The sequence below is a fragment of the Elaeis guineensis genome, chromosome 2 (assembly GCF_000442705.2).
Source record: "Elaeis guineensis isolate ETL-2024a chromosome 2, EG11, whole genome shotgun sequence".
NCBI lineage: Eukaryota > Viridiplantae > Streptophyta > Magnoliopsida > Arecales > Arecaceae > Elaeis > Elaeis guineensis.
The window spans coordinates 5731060-5748461 of NC_025994.2; the positions used below are offsets into that span (position 1 = coordinate 5731060).

General features: G+C 38.9%; 2 protein-coding genes across 3 annotated transcripts; both read right to left on the reverse strand.

Annotated features, from left to right (window-relative positions):
* Window positions 1-734: 734 nt before the first annotated feature.
* Window positions 735-5026, reverse strand: LOC105033213 (dihydroceramide fatty acyl 2-hydroxylase FAH1). Of its 2 annotated transcripts, XM_010907926.4 has the most exons (8): window positions 4863-5026; window positions 3647-3717; window positions 2210-2302; window positions 1939-2135; window positions 1723-1828; window positions 1282-1428; window positions 1030-1190; window positions 735-893 (listed from the first exon to the last, which is right to left on the reverse strand). In XM_010907926.4, exons 2-7 carry the CDS (start codon window positions 3695-3697, stop codon window positions 1071-1073), a joined length of 714 nt encoding a protein of 237 aa, XP_010906228.1. In that variant the 5' UTR covers window positions 3698-3717; window positions 4863-5026; the 3' UTR covers window positions 735-893; window positions 1030-1070. The 2 variants fall into 2 exon arrangements, with proteins under 2 accessions (XP_010906228.1, XP_010906220.1); XM_010907918.4 differs by having other exon boundaries at window positions 814-1190.
* A 4923-nt stretch (window positions 5027-9949) lies between these two features.
* Window positions 9950-11397, reverse strand: LOC140855552 (uncharacterized). Its single transcript, XM_073251509.1, has one exon. It carries the CDS (start codon window positions 11277-11279, stop codon window positions 10167-10169), a length of 1113 nt encoding a protein of 370 aa, XP_073107610.1. The 5' UTR covers window positions 11280-11397; the 3' UTR covers window positions 9950-10166.
* Between the last annotated feature and the right edge of the window lie 6005 nt (window positions 11398-17402).

Consider the following 17402-nt stretch of genomic DNA (forward strand, 5'->3'; position numbering starts at 1 on the left):
CACATATATGCCAGGATGCGTACGAAAATGTACAATGGCTCAAGGAGAGGGATCAGCATATCCTACAGAATTCCGGGTGTGATATTTAGATTGCTTACATCTTAATAATTAGTTCGGCAGCGAATTAGCTATCCCAACTATTAACACAAACAACTCCTCAGTAGAACAGAATAAAGCAATTAAGGGGTCAGTTTAAGTGCTCGTAGAAATTTATTTTCACCAACATTACCAACTCCCCAATATAAAAAATTACTGGTGGAGGACTATCCTACAAGAAATCTAAATGCACTTCTGTCAGACGTAACTGTAGAAATTAGATTTTTTTTTTTTTATGTGACTCTACGATTAGAATTTTATGAGAACTCTAGTATTCTATTTCTATGTGGACTCTTATTATTGTTCTGAATTATCTATATAAACCTATTGCTATGTAGTTGATAATACAATTTGCATTTTTGATATTTGAGAATATTAAGTTGCACTCTCCCTCCTCTTTCTCCTCTTCTTCTTCGCTCTCCTTCTTCCTCTGTCGTATATCAATTTAGTATTAGAGCTTCTGTTCTCCTGCTGTTCAAATTCCTTAGTTGCCAAGGCAAGATAGGATCTAAAATCCAACTTCAACATAGAACCAGATTGTCTTTGCACAGATAAACTAGGCTCAAATAAATAACATAACCAACCCATTATATGCCAGTAATTGCCTTCAACCACATTCAGCACACAAGGTTTATCTGAGATACCATGGAAGTGCACATCATAAAAGAATTCTTGACATGTAATTCTCAGGAACATAGATCAGTCAAGCATCCTGAATATGGGAATAGGAGTATCCATGCTTAACTCATTCATAAAATTCATAAAACAAGAACTGCCAGTCAAATCTTACAGGCAATCTGCAAGAAAGAATTGCACATAAAGGAAAAATAAGGTGACAGAAATTCCTGCTAGAACTGGGAAAGCTAACACCATAACTAACATAGTACAATCATAAAAGCAAAATCATTCCACATGGGGATGTACAGAGTCTACCTTGATAAATCACATTCTCTTAAGCAATTGAGAGGAAAAAATCAACAGGTTTTCCCAGAAATTTCTGATGGAGGCAATGTCTCAAACACGATGTCCCATAGTCTAGAAGTTATCCCAAAACCCTTGCTTTGAACTCTGAAGTGGTGGTTCAGATGATACCGCTGGTAGACAAGCAACTTTTTATTAGAATAACACCTAAAGATCTGGAATTGTCAGATGAGAATCCAAATGATAGCCCATAATTTTTCTCACCTTGAGATTTCTAGCTAGATCTTTGGATGGCTGTCCATGGTGAAGATAATAGTGAGTGCAGTCATACATAACATAACCCAGAAGACCACCACCAAATAAAGCAGGGGTAGTGGATGGGGTTGCAATGAGTTTCACCATATTCCAGAACTGAAAGACAATCCGTGTAGAGTCAGTAGCTTTTACTCACTAGTTAAACTTCATTATTTCAGGTAGTAGCATCGAGTGGAAAAAGAATTCCCTAGTTAATTTGTTCCCAAGATTCTCATCAGTATCTTGTAAGCATCAGTTTTATGATCATCATCTTTTAAATTCTAGAAAATCTAACACCATGCAGTCACAACTATGTGCATCAGTGACAAGTAACATGCTTATAAACTCATGAAAGAGAAGTGTGTCTAATTCTTACCAGCCATGTAAGGATGTTGGAATGCATTTACTTACCGGCACACATAGAATAGCTGTGGCAGCAGGGGGGAAAACAAGGCGGAGTCCATCCATAGGGTGCTTGTGATGGCACCCATGAAGAAGATAATGTGCTGTGTTTGCCCTGCAGCATAATTTTCAAAATCTTTTAACCTATATTTTATTCATCTTACCAGGCAGAAAGAGATTGATCTGGGGCCATGGATTGAGAACTGAAGTGAAAGATAAACCTACCAATAAGTTTTTGTTTTCATGTGGAAAAGGAAGCGATGCAGAGTATACTCGATCAGTGTCCACAGAAAGACTCCACTCATAACCATCAGAGCTACTTCAGGGATTGTATGGCCCATTCGGACAGACATGGTAATGAACCAGCAGACAACTGGCAGCCATATTGTTGGAATCGCCCACCATACAGTGCATGTTAGGAACTGATATTTGGAATAACAGGGGTTAGAAGCTAGTATCAAATGTGCCTCAGTCATTTAAGACAATGCAATAATACCTCCAAGAAGTCATTTGCAAAAAATCGTGGACCTTCCTTGCTAACAATAGGCTGATGAACCCAGTCCTGGTAAGCTTCCCCAAGATGACCAACCTTTAAAGTTTGCAATAAAACAAGCTTTTTTAATTGATCGTTAGGCATTTATAAGTGAGTTACAGTATGGAAATAAGATCAGGATAGTCCATAAGAACAGGAATAGAATTTGCCACAAAGAACTATAACTATGAAAGCAAAATAGAAACATAATTTGCAAGTGAGAAAAATATAGATGAGGTAAAATTCAAGCATGTTATATATTTTGTATTAAACAGGATTACAACAAAGATTTGCTGGATTTTTATGCATGTCTCATAGTTTGTAATTACTAAAGTCTAAGGCTGCAAATGGAATAGGTCTCCAAGATCAGACCCAAAATCCAACCCAGTAAGGCCAACCAAACCAAAAACATAAAATCACAGTCAGAATTGGCTCAAGGTCCATACCCATTTATATTGTGGATCAGATTTGGATCCTCTTTTCTCTGATCAAACCCAGTCCATCCTACCCTACAGACCCAATTAGGTTGGGTAGTTAACAAATCCAACCCAATTAAAACCCTACTCCTGATCGTATATTCAAATATCCATAAAATTAAATACACAGTCAATTTCAATAAGGGAAAGCATCACATTATGCTAAACTGAGTTTGATGCATTAATAAATAATTATATCAAACTATTGTTGTTCTCATCGAGGCATTCACCTATCAACTAGTCCTTTGAAGAATAAAGTTAGATCAGCATATCGTTACAAATTCTATAGTAGATTTCCTTATTTATTACAGCATGTATACTGCAGTATTCAGTTGTAATGCAAAACATTCTGATGGATTTATCTAAAATACATAGCTGTAGTGTGCATAAATTAAGTTTCTCATACCTACAAGAGAATTGTAATAGTCTCATCAGTGATTGTTGACAACTACAACATATTTTTCTGAGAAAATTTAAAAATCCAAAGACAACCTCAACCCAGCTCCAAAGATATGGTGTTGGGCTTGGATCTAGACAGACCTTCCCCAATATATTATCCCCAACTGATTTCAAAAGCAGAGCAATCAACTTGAACCAACCCGATAAATAAGCTTGTATTGGATCTAGATATTAAATCTAAATTCAAATGAGATTGGATTGCGTTTAGCAAACCCCAGACTCAACTGATCCATCTGTAGCCAATAATACCATAGGAGGGAAGATGGGTCATAACTCTAAATCATCACTTGCAATATCTGAAATGCAAGGACATGCTAATGAGCGCTCTCTCTCTCTCTCTCTCTCTCCACTATTATATAAAAGTGCTAAGTAAAACAGTTCAGAACATCAGCACTGAAGTGCCTTTGATGGCGAAAGAAAAATGATCATTACAAAAGAATAAAAGATATTACAAGTTTTATCTTACCTGAAAGACAAGAGGCTTACTCAAGTCCACCGTGAACTCCTGTGCAACCATTTTGAGCACTTTAAGATAGGCTGCAACCATAGAAGAACACATAAATATGCATCGTGAGATAAGTAAAATCATGAGAACAAAAAGCATGAAACAAGAATTCAAGAAAAATCAAATGAAGACAAAACAAGAAACATGAAGCAATGAGTAAGAAAAGTGTGAAGAAATCATGTATATCTTCAACCATACTTGCCATATATCCTTATTATAAGGTGGGGAATTTGAAAAACATGACATCATTACTTAAGGATGGTACAACTAATCACAATTCGAATAAAAGCATATATCCCAAATTTATGATGAGGTCATCAATCACTATCCCCAACCGATATATAACCAACAAACCCAATGGTTTCTCTTTTGTATGCACCTGATTACAAAACGCATTTTGGGAAGCAACCACATGGGCATGAAAAGTTAAACCTAGAAAAGGTAGTTTGCTGCTGTGGGCCTTTCAGTCAGTTTCAGGTGAATACAAAAATAAAAAATGGAACCAAAATAAAGTGAGCAAACCATCCATACACTTCATTTAAGATTGAAAAGCAAAATGTCAAGCTCATCACTTCCATTCCGATGCAAAAATTCGAGAGCTCAAACTAAAGAGCACATCTAATCCTTTAAGATCATCAAAACTACCCCTTTATCACAAGCTAAAACACATATTGTACGTTATTCAAGGCAGATCTCCATTCAAATTCATATTGCTTTTTCTTGCAACAAGTAGACTCCTAGTTACCCACACAACCCCCAAAAAGGGATTTTGATATACCAATCACACACAGTACACTCCAATCACACACAGTACACTCAAATCACACACGAGAATTTTCCATGCACTAAAAAAGAAGAGAAAAAAGAAAAAAAAATCTCTAGTTAACGAAGTAGAAACCTGATCCAATTTTTGCTCCAAAGAACTCATGATAAGATAAACAAAAAAGGAGCACCAAGAGATACAGGTAAATTCGAGCTTTGTTGATCCAAAGCATCTATCTTCCGAAAACTAAAAAATGCGGCTACTAAAACCCTCCCCAAAAACAAATCAACACCCTCGAAACCTCAAAGAACAAAAGATCTGCACAAATTCCACGAGAAAAACCAAGAAAACTGATGGATCTACGAATCCAACTAACAGATTATCTAAAACCCAAAAAAACGACATCAAAAAAACCTGGGGAATGGTGCGCGACTGTAAACCCTAGTCGCCTCTGCCTCGGGCCACCCTTCTTCTCCAGGAGCACAGCGCGCTCGAAGAAGAAGAGAGAGAGAGATATGGGTGTTTTTTTTCTTTTTTTGGCCTATTTCTGTCCGCCAATTTCCCTGGCTCGGGTTGTCTCCATTCCGTGAAGCGAATCCACGACGTGAAATTTAGACGGAATATTCGAGTGCCAGCTCGGCCACCGTCGGAATTTTGCGAGCTCCAGCTCAGCATTCAGACTCAATAGACGGAAAACGTTGCCGTCAGCCTCTCTTTGTTAATTTACGATATCTTTAAACGAAATTTTATATATTAGTCTAGAAAGAAAATGAAATATAACAAAATGAGGTGGACCGGACGTTGTGTGGCATTCCATCGACCGGTCAAACTTTTTAGCCGGAGCTCGTACCGACACGGAAAGCTTTGAAGCTGGAAAGCTTCTGCTGGAGATGATTAACTTAACGTGATCCATGATGGAATTGGGTTAACATGACCTGTTGTTCCAGACTCGCAGTGTTGCACGTTGGTACGATTTGGAGGGCGTCGTGGATTGCTGTCAGAGTGCATATTTAGCTAGTTAGTGTGACTAGAGGCATGCAAATTTTTTTTGGTAAAAAAAAAAAAAAAATTGCATGCCTCAATTGATTGATGGCACCCGAACCACAGGAACCTTTTACCAAAAAAAAAAACCGACCCATAAAAACGTTGGCATGATTTTAATTGGCCAACATTGATTTGACGTTGAATTATTTTTAATTTAATTTAAATTATGGCTGGATCCATTTTGAATCAACTCCATGCTCGAATGATTGAGTCTCCGTTGCTGAATATACGAGGTATTATCTATTTTGACCTCTAACCATATCTTCAAATTACAGAAGGTGCACCATAGTACGTCGAAGATATATTGGTCTCCACTGTCGTATATATGTATATGTGAGATATTATCCACTTCAACTTATGATTGTACCCCTGAGTCCAAGAGAACATCGGACATTTTACCAACCAATCAAGAGAGATTCTGGATAAGATTGCAGAAGGCGCATTACAATCCATTGAAGATATATCGATTTCTTATCTGGCACACCAATATTATGGTTAAGGGCTTATGGCTCGGATAGATCAGTCTCTATTTTTACGTACGTGAGATATTATCCGTTTCAGTTTTTGACCATTATAACACAAGATCTCATGATTTTGTCCTTCAAAAGTCTCATAGAGGAGAGAAGGTCTCATCCCATATAAATCAAAATTTTTATTAACTCACAATCAATCTGAAACTAATGATGTCATCTCTCTCCTACACTGTAACATAGTGCTCCTAGCATTGTCGAAAACCGACCCATTCAAACCACAAGCCCTTGGCCATAATAATGATAAAATAAAAATATAAAATATAAAATTAATTTCAATATCTGGGCTTAATCAAACTTGATTCGATTGGACTACTTGCTGGTTGTAACCGCCCCAGGCATCGCCGGGTGCTGGTGAGGAGTGATGTGATATTGTCATGCTTCACCATGATGAAGGAAAAGGCTGCAGTGGGATCATGATAAAAGGCATATTAGAAGGGCCGGATGAACGAATTTAAGCATGAACGGCATGTCGTTGTCCGGTCACGAAAGTTGTCGCTCACGAGGTTCATGCTAACACTGAAATTTGCCATGGCTGCGTGCGAGGCGAGCATAGCTGCGATTAAAATTTTGGATAATTCTCCACCAAAAATAAAAAAAAATAATAAAAAAAAAACATCCAAATTTGGGCCAATCAAAAGTTTAAAAATTACTAATTAGCTACAGTTTCAAATTCATTGTAATATCTAATATGATCTGAGAAAAAAGCCAAAAATATTCTTAACTCAAAGAAGCCAGATCATAGTTTTTACATAACCCTACAGCGCTCTGTCCATAACCGTTTATCTGTTTTCATATATTTTAAAGCGCTCTATCTTCTATCATTCATTTATTTGCAAAGATCTTAAAGTACTTCATTTCCAATATCCATCCTTCTGTAAAGATCTTAAAGCATCCATCCCATCATCCATCCAACTACACAGACCTTGAAGCACTCCATCCTTATCATCCATTTGCTTGCACAGATCTCAAATCACTCCATCCTTTGTCATTCATCCATCTACACAAATCTCAAATCATTCCATCTTCTATTTTACTTGCACAGATCTCAAAGTACTTCATCCTCTATCATGCATCCGTTACACAGATCTCGAAGTGCTCCATCTTCTATTATTCATTTGCCTACACAAATCTTAAAGCATTCTATTCTTAGTTATTCATTTGTTAACACAGATTTTAAAGTGATTTGCCCTTTATCATCCATCTATCTGCACAGCTCTCAAAGCACTTCATTTTTTTAATCCATTTACTTGTATAGATCTTAAAGTATTCCATCTTCTTGCATGGATCTCAAATTGCTCCATGTTCTGTCTTCCATTCATCTGCATAAATCTCGAAGCACAATGTTCTTTATCATCCATCTGTTTGTACATATTTCAAAATGCTCTCTTCTTTATTATTTATCTGACTACGTATATCTCAAAAAACTCTATCCTCTATCATCTATCCATCTGCATAGATCTCAAAGCACTTCATAATTTTGTGTTATTAAAATGATGCATCTATTTTTAAGCCCCCGTAAGCAGCTAAGCTCAACAAGAGGACTAACAGAAGAATGAAATCTTTTAGTCCCAAAGTAAATAATCATCCGCCTACCACAATCTCTAATGATGAAGCATCCTCTTGTTTCATGATCTCCAACCTAACCATAACAATTTAGCTAGTGATGCCTTTGTTGTGGGAAGGCTCATTGAGCCGCTAGCACCCCAAGGCCAAGAAGATGTAGCAGAGTTAAAGTTGTCAGCGATTTGCAAGAATTCAGAAAGTTAGAGAGCATACTTTGCTGAAATTTGCTCCGCATCAACAACCAGGACTGAAATACTTTGGTTTTGAGACATCCATGAAAAAACCAACTGGCATGAGCAGCAAAAACTCTCTTCACCACTAGTTGATGATGATCTAGTAAGAATTCCAATAGATATGGAGTCAAAAACTTGCTTGAAATGAACCTCCAGTGTTTCTCTAAACTCTTCTGATGTGTAATCGAAAGAGTTGAACGGTTGGGGTATCAGAAATCTTCCTAAAATTCTAGCTTATAGAGGCATTATTACATTTACGTATTAGCTTATAACTGCCACTTGCATTTAATACTGATTTCTCCAAATTATGACGTACTAAATTATCAGAAACATAAACAAGCGGTATCAGAACTTCTGTAATCTGACTTGCTATCTTAGGAGGAAATAATGAATTTAGCTTCTGTTGGTCCCAGCACCTGGAAGCATAAATCAAAGTACTAACTTTGCTGCTATCCTGACACTGATCCATGTTAATATGTGTCGGCCTGCAATTAAGAGGAATATGTTCTAATTCATGGGTCAGTAAAGATATGAATTTGTTCTCCATTCCCAATTTTCCAATGAAAAGAATCACCTTGAAAATAAAGAATATATATCTTTTGGTGTATCTGTATGGTGCGATATGGTACAACTTTGTACCATACCAGTCACCAACCGATATGATGTCTGATACTAAAACTGCGAACCTTGGCTATATCCTAAATATTTCAGATTGTTGAACTCATCTTGGTGAACTTAATCATGCATCAGCACATCAAGTTTCTTTGTGCTACTAGAAGCAATCCATGCAAGGAGAGCAATCTTTACAACTCTTACACCAGCATCTTTTAATTGATGCACAGGGTTTTGATTTCAGAACAGCATTCAGGAATAGTTTGTTAAAGCATTTTTTTACTTTATTAAGCTGATGATGGACTTTCATAATGATCTAATTCTCTCAGATAGTCTTGATATCAAGGAGAGGGAAATAAATCAAATGAAATCATGTCAGATAATATAATAGACCTCAACATGTTGAATAAGCATAGTTAAATTATCTTTATGAGTATAAATTGCTCTAAGAGATGATTTTATGTCAGCTAACTGGATCCTGAACATGCAGATCTTGTGTTTTATCAGCATCCTATAATCTTGAATAGTCAACAGGGTGATTGAAAAGGTCATAGAATCTATGGATAGATTAATGACAGTGAGGACCATTTGTTGGGCTATGTTCCTCTATGCCTGCACAACAACCTCAATAAATACAGTAGGACTTGAAGAGGCCATAATAAATGCAGGTCTTGCCTTTAATAAGAAGGAAAGAACTCCACAAAGTTAGTAGAGAGACATGGTAAATTAGATTTTTCCTTTCATCTATGAATAGAGAATAGTTTTCCATGAGATAAGGTGCCACAATGACGGAGCCTTCACCGCACACAAGATTATCAGCATGTTATAGCAAAACCAACACCTACCATTCCACCTGTCCAGCAGATGGATGAGGCTTTTACAGGGAACCTCCCTAGATTGATACTGTAGTCATTAAAAAATTAGCACAATTTGATCAACAACACTTTCCATAACATAAACAATCTAAAACGGAAATTCTCAATAGATTTTTCTCAGAAGAAATCATAAAAGATACTTGTATTGACTTTTTATCAAGTGCCTTAAGTAAAACTAACAGGGACGTTAAGAATAAAAGAGCTTTCATGCTGTTCTAAGGAACGCTAATTATATGGAGGATGGAATAAAAGAAGCCCTATCAGATCACAAGAAAAAGCCTGTTTGGTTAAAACACATTATATGAGTTTCCTAAGAGTAGATGTTATATTTGGAAATGTAATACAGATAGATTCATGGTCTGAGAGTGTTGGCTTGAACATCTAGGCAATGGAAAGATTTAAGTTTTGATATGATGACAAAGAATGAGATATGTAAAGGTGGTTCGATAAAAGATATAAGTTCAATAATATCGGACAAAATTTAAGTAACAATATGCTACCAATGATATGGTAAGGTTACCCTTTGCACACACACCATCAGAAGCATTTACAAGAAGCAAAGCATTAAAGTGGTACAAGAAGCAAAGCATCAGGCAAAATGAAGAAGAACTAAAACAAAAGAGATCAAGCTACAAGAGGAATAAATAAACAATTGCAATTTTCCTTTTACTTTTTTGTGGACAATATCTTATACAAACTTTGCAACACAAATCATCAACCCAAGGTTGAGCTGAGCATTCGATCGTGAGAAGTGATGATACATCGATACATACAGAAGCCTTCCCAACTTCAGAGACCAAAAAACCTTCCACTAATGCACAACACATCAAAAAACTTGAAATCAGCCCCGTGCATGTTTCATTTCTTCTGCACGGTTTGAGTTAATTTGATAAACAGACACCAAGACATAGTTAGAACGACCGCCGCAGCCTTCCCTCCGACAAGCCCAAAAAGAACTATCACAAAGAAAACATACCGCTGAGATCCTGATTTAGTCTCAAGAACAATTTCTCGGTTCACATCCACAACCTCTTCTTTAACAAAATTTGTAACCTCAGTGGACGTAATGAAGCCAAGACAATTGCCATCTTCCTCATCTCCTGCTCCATGGATCACTTCATCCACTCCTCTGATTCCATCAAACTCTCTTCTTCTGCTCGAAATCGAACTAGAATTCGAGTCAAGTTCCTTTTCATCTTTATCTTTTCTACTCCTACGAAGCTTCTTCGGGACAAACTTCTTCCAGAGCTTCTTCCCCTTTGAATTACCAGAAGAAACAACATTTAGGCCAACAGCAAGATCCCTCCTTTCCGGCAAAATCTGCCTCCGCTGATCCGAATCGATGGAAGATTCCTCCCAACTTCTGTCGGATGGCATAGAATCCAGGCGGCCATCGACCCCAACTTCTCTTATCGGAGAAACCCGCTCTCTCCCCTCCAAATCCAACCCTCCAATCACCGAATTCAAGTTCCTCCTCGCATTCGAGCACGGCTTCAGGAACGCAAACACCTGGAACCCCATGAAATCGAGCAAAAGAAGGGAAAATGCCGAGACCGTGATCCCGGCGACAAGCTTCCTCCTTTCGATGGACAGAGCCATTAGAACCACCAAATTCACCACCAGAAGCGCAAATCCGGACCCGGTCCCGTTGCCCTCGATCTCCGTGGATTTGGGAAGCGGAGCGCAGGGGGCTTCTTCCAAGACTCCATCGCGGCCAGCCCTGGATCTATGAACTGCGGTAAGAGGACCGGGATCGTCGCCGGCGACGGTGGCCGGAGCCCTAGGGAAGGGGGAGGTGGTCTTCTTGCGGGAAGGCTTCTTAAGGCGGTCACGATTCTTGACGACGAGGTCGGCGAGGGAGGTGGGGAAGCCGGTCTGGACGACGAGGGAGGCGCCGCGCTCGGGCCGACCGATGCCGGAGACGAGCCGGGAGAGCCCGGCGGCCCGCGCCTTCTTCCACGGGTTCGGCATTGGCCGGGCCGGGTCCGGCAATCATGGAAAGAGGAGGCGGGGGCGGCTCGGACCGGAGACGGGGGCGGAGACAGAGAAACTCAAAGGCGACGGCGGAGAGAAATAGAGGAAAATCGTCTGGTTGGTTGGTTTGTTTTGTTTTGTTTTTGGTCATTAGTTTTGAAGGCGACGGGAAGCGGAAAGAATCATTAATTGCAGTGCCATTTTTCTTTTCAAAAATAATAATAATAATTTCAGTGCCATCCGCGTGGAAATTAGTGGTCTAACTTGTCTTGTTTAGCCATCATGGACGGTAATGATCTGTTGATTTGATGGGTGAAGTGGGTTGATGTGCGGTTACTTGTCTGCTACTTATTTTATATTTGGGCACGTAGGGTTAATGAAAATGAAAGTGAAAAATTAAAAAAAAAAATTATTTTTTTAAAATCAAATTATTAAATTTTATTTTTATTCTGATCACCGATCAAACGTGTCAGAAAATATTATCAAATTTAACAGAAAATGATCGGTGCTGCAGATTGTATCGTCGTCTTACAACTCAGTATTCAAAGTATGTTTTATGGGCCGAAAAGGCGGCTGTTTCAACTATTTTTCATAATATTTAATTTTTAAATTTTATTAAATATATTCATATTAGATCGATACGATCATTCTGTTTATATTTTGGTCTGTACTGTTTGTTGTAAGTGACCTGGTGTGTTGTTAGATCTAACATAATTTGGTACGTAACATGTGGCACAAGCTAACATAACTCCAGTAATTTGTCTTGGGGTCAAGTTTAAAGTATAATAAGTTGTAGAGTGAGAATGCAATGGCAACATTGGAGTTAGGCTGTTTTCTCATGTCTCGGTACAACTAACATAAAAAATTGGATAATTTTCTTGTGAGCTAATTATATACAGTTAATATTAATGTTATTATCTAAACATGATAATTAGTTATAACCAAAGATGTTTCTGGATAATTATTGCTTATTTTTGACCATGAGGTTTTTGACTGAAGCTAATGGAAAAATTTGCACTTGACGTGCGGTAATGAGTATGTTAGGTATTTTACGTGCCTTGATGTACATGTGATGCAGGCTATTGTCATGTGTGGTACGGTTTGGGCCTAAAAGCCATGAAGACAAGTAGACAACAGGCCATCTTCGGCTGCCGGGCCGACCAGGAGGATGGATTCTCGAGGATTTGGTCTGTCAGATGGCCGAAAACAAACTGTATCCCAAGTTGCCTAAACTTGAAAGGATAAAAAATCAAGTTCAGAATTTTATTTTATTTTGATTTTTGATCAGTCAAAGCCAACCATCCTACTTCAATGTCATATTAGAACCAAGTTGCATGACTCAAACATGCCATGGACAAAACTAGTTATATAGTGATGCATGATGTTATGACCTTTGCAAACATAATACTTGCATGATACTTCTAACAATCTTTTCTTTCATTAATGAAAGTTTTCGTCCCACAACATCAGTATTTATCCCAAATGCTGATTGTCTGGGTGATGAACTTGGTGTCATCACGTGGGGTGTAGAATTGTCTATGGTTTTGATCTTAATTATCAGAATCGTGTTGTTTTCGATAAGAGCATGCATAATGTTAGGTGTTAAATGCTGTGACTAATTAGGTTTATGTCAATTCATAGATTTATGTTCGTTATGTGGCCTATATGCCACCATCCTTAAATTGCATGGGCCACAAATCAATTCAAGCTATTTACATATTTGAGTTTTGAGCCTTTTTCGGTTCGAGTACAAATCACATCCATTCTCACATGAAGATTTTATATTTTTCGATCTTTTCCAAAATCTTCAAGTGAGATTAGTAAGTAGGAGATATTAGACTCACTGGCTAGCGGTGCTACATCTCACTTAAAGATAGATTTTTGATATCTTCCTTCTTCTTCGATAATTAATTTTGAATTTTTGAAGTCTTCAAATCAAATCATTAATTAGAAGGTATACGACTTGTTTAACTAGCTTCAATGCCTCCAATTTGATTTACCTTTGTTTTCCACCTTCTTTTATCTTTGACATGTGGATTAAGAAAATCGTTGCATAGAAGATTAATGACAAAAGCCTATAAATAGCCGGATGGTTAGTTATAGTAAGAAACTCAAGGGTCAAAATGATTCAACAGATACATTATAACAAATCTCCATGAAAGAATTCATAGTGTGCACTAGGAATCTAAGGTCAAACATGTCCATTCATGCAAGAAATGAGTCTTGAATGTTAACCACTAGAGTTTAGAGAGAGAAAATGAGTTTAAGAGAGAAAGTCTAAAGAAGTGAGAGATAGAAAAATTGTCAGCTAGGGAGTACTTGAGCTGGCTGAGCTGGAGCCAGAAGAGAGTGATGGACACTGGATAATTGGTCGAGATCTTTCAAGTCGGATGCTGGCACTAGGTCATTGATCAATCTTTCAAGCTAGATCCAGCAAAACCACTAAAGATAGGAAAGTCCTCACGTTGGAGGGTTCCTCAATGGTAGACCCTCCGATGCCTAAATCGGTCTCTTGCAGAAGCAAACAGAAGAAGTCTGAGTTTGTGAAGAAGAGGAGAGGTGGTGTCGAGCATGAGGTGTAGGAAGTTGGTATAAGAGAGAGGAGATTGAGAGATGGAGGATGCCGTGTGGAGAACAGAGATCGAAAGTGGAGATAGGAGAACTTAGAATTCTATGAAGGAGGTAGATTTCAGTTCGTATGAAATCAATCTCCGGGAGAAGGCATGCGAAGTTAGTGTTCACTTACCTAGAGGGTTTTCGAAAATGATGTTTTATAAATGAAGGTACCAATCATTTTTTTGGAACGTGCATTTTCTGTCAGAGAGCAGTGGTCATGGAGACATGCTCTGACTATTAAGGAACAATTGCTTACATGTTCTAGAGTTATTGAGGTTACAAATCTCACTTGGTGGAGAAGAAAGTGGAGCAACAAGCAGGCAAGCCACTTGTTGTCTTGTGGATAGAAGATTCTAGTACTTCTTCAGCACAATCATAAAAGATCAACTGGTAGAGGCTGAGTGATTGCCCCACAATCTTCTACCAAGGATGCATGTCAGTCTATCATTGGATATTTTTGGCTTAGGTGAAGGAAGTAGAGAGTTCCTACATTTGTCATGGAGTTGGCAGTCAGGATAGATGTTAAAGCTTCGAACTTTGACTCTTCGAGGGAGATGCTGATAAGGATTTTCACAATGGGGCTATGCCAAGGCATATCCTACGACTGCTGTAGGCTTAGTTTCGGTGCTTCGATCGAAGCACTGGGCCAAGGAAGGAGTCCCAACATCATATGCCACCATGGTTATACCTCGAGAGGCCACAACTCAGGCAGGCGATTGGATGTGCATTTATGGGAGATACATGCATGCTTGCTTCCACTTTCCAAGAGAACATCATGATGTGCAGATTTTTTTTGTGTGATGATTGGACGTTTCAATAATACCGCTCTAGATGGCATTTTGGTGTACAGTGGGGTGTTGACACACGTAAGCCAGTCGAGTCACATTCAAATCGCCACTACCATCAAGCAGTATTATAAATGATATAGGAGAGGCGGACATTGCTTGCTAGGTAGAAAAGTGTTGTGGCAGTTGTCCTCATCTTCTCCTTGGCCTAGGATTTTTGGTTGGTTCGTCTTCTTTGTTATCTTCTTTCCTCTTGAACCTTCTCTTCTTTTCACCTGTCTTCATTTTTTCTTCTATAAAAGAATCAGTAGGATAGGAACCCGTTGATCCCGGATCTCCTGCTCAAGCTTTTGAGGATTCCACCATGGATCACCTGAAGTTCATCAGACTCTAGATACTATTAAGTTTATCTTAGAGGAAGATGACCTTGGGCAGATCTAAAGGGAGTTTGGGATCCTGAATAGCATAGTTCTCGAAGCACCCAGTCTTTCTGGTAGGATGACTTCCTCTCAAGAGATTAGGATAGCCTTATATGAGGAGGCCTTGAGGGCCGACCTAAGGCTCCCGACTTTTGAAGTTTTTACCAAATTGTTGAGGTGGTATCGGTTTTGTTCTGCCCAACTTGTCCCCAATGCTTAATAGATAATAGTTGGGTTCTTTTATTTTCTCTTGCTCCATGGAATATCTTTTCACATAAAGATGTTTCGAATATTTTTTAGGTGAAGATGAATCCTTGGAGTAGAGGTTGGGGGTATGCTTTCCTTTGGAAAGGTATCACCAACTTTCCTTTTGGCTCTTCCTTCATTTATGAGTGGAAGAGTCAATTCTTTTTTGCATCTTCTTCGACCCAATAGGGATTCCTGACTAAGCAAGGATCATAGGTGAAGTCTGCATTGTTAGATCTTTAGAATTATCTAAGATGAAAGAGGTGATGGTTGAGGAGCCAAAGTGACTTAAAAAGTTGTTGTACTCTGAGCTTTTGCACGAAGATATTTTTAGGAAGGTATATTCTGGAGGTCCAGCTTCTAAAGGTGAGTGCATGTGCTTATTTATTTAGCCCCTAAGTTTTGAGACAAAATATGCTAACTTTTTTTTATATTTATGTAGATTTGATATTCTCTAGGGAAGAGCTAGCTGGTGTTGGTCCTCCTAGGGAGAAGAAGAAGAAGGAGAGGAAGAGGAAGAGGATCATCCTATCCCTTTCTTCTAAGGCTATTGTGGTTGAGACTGCAGATCAGTAAGGGAGAAGCAATCGAAGAGGAAGCATGCTGCCCCTCAGTCCAAGGTCATAGAGGTCATCACAGCCGATGCAATTCCTATCGAGAGCAGTCCTCTTGAGATCATAGTAGAGTACTCTTTCTCTCCCAGATGCTCCTCAATCTCCTATCGGTAGTTCGGTGCTAGTCCACAAGGCTTATGGAAAGTTGCTGGGAGAGCTGATGTCGCCAGTTGATAAGGAGAGGCTACTAGTGCGATCCTTTAGAGACGGTCTCTGGGACACCATTGAGGTAAAGTCTTGACTTTAACTCTCCTTCGTATATCTTTCTTCTGACCTGATAGGGATCTTCAGGGAGCCTTCGTGATGTGGAGCCTACTTCAGCAGGCTCGATGCTCGGAAGAAGAAGCTCGTTGATCCTGCCACGTTCTCTAAGTGGCTAAGGAGGAGCTAGATAAATTTAAAAAAGAGCTACATTCTATCCTATTATAGTTGAAAGAGCAACTCGTGGTTGAGAAGTCTCGGGCTAATGCTGCAGAGGTTATCCTGGGAGAAGTCAAGGCCTCTCTAGAGAAAGTTGAGGATTCCCTTAAAATAAGGGTCACCCAGCTCTAGGAGAGTGAGGCTGAGGCTACGCATCTACGGGATTAGCTGGCGAAGACCGAGAGGGCTGAGCACCAAGTTGGAGAGGAGGTAGCCCAAGCAAGGGAGGCCCAATATCAATTGGTGGAGAAAGTTGCTGTTGCCAAGTGCCACCTTACAGAAGCTGCTGCTGAGGGAGTATAGGCCTTTAAGTAGATCTAGGCCTTCCATCAAAAGTTGCTAGAATGATGCCAAGAAGTCTTCTTCATGAACTTCGATTAGTATAAGAAAAAAATAGGAGCACATTTTCTGGAGATCAACTTCAGCCTTGTATCAATACTAGCTTTATCTTCCTTGAGTAGCAGTTCGACTGATGTAGGGGGAGATGGAGATGTAGAGGGCGACACTAAGTCATGCCCCCAATGAATTTTTTTTTTCTTTTTATAACTTAGTGATAGAACTTTGTAACCCTAGAGAAGCGATAGGAAATAAATGAATTTTTTTAAAATCTTCAGTTTCTTTACTCTCTTTCCTTGTTCACATGTCCTGATACTATGATTTCTTGACTTGAGCATAAATGAAGTTCACTGTAGAGAAATTACTGACTGGCTTACCGAATGTGAAGAAGAGGAAGACTAGTCATATAGAGATTGCTCCTAGTAATGGGCCGAGCTGAGGAATGGGAGAACAAGGTTCGATTGCCCTCTTGCTACCTTCAAAGTCAGAGATCGTGGTGGTGACACCAACATGGGTCAGTTGTTATTAATTTTCTTATCAGATTGGTACCGAGATGGCTCTTCGAGTGCTTGATCTTGTCACTTCTAAACATACTTATCGAGGTAATCTTTTTGGATTAAAGCTTCAATTTTATCATTTAGTTGGAGGCATTTCTCGGTATCGTGATCCTGGTCATGGTGGAAG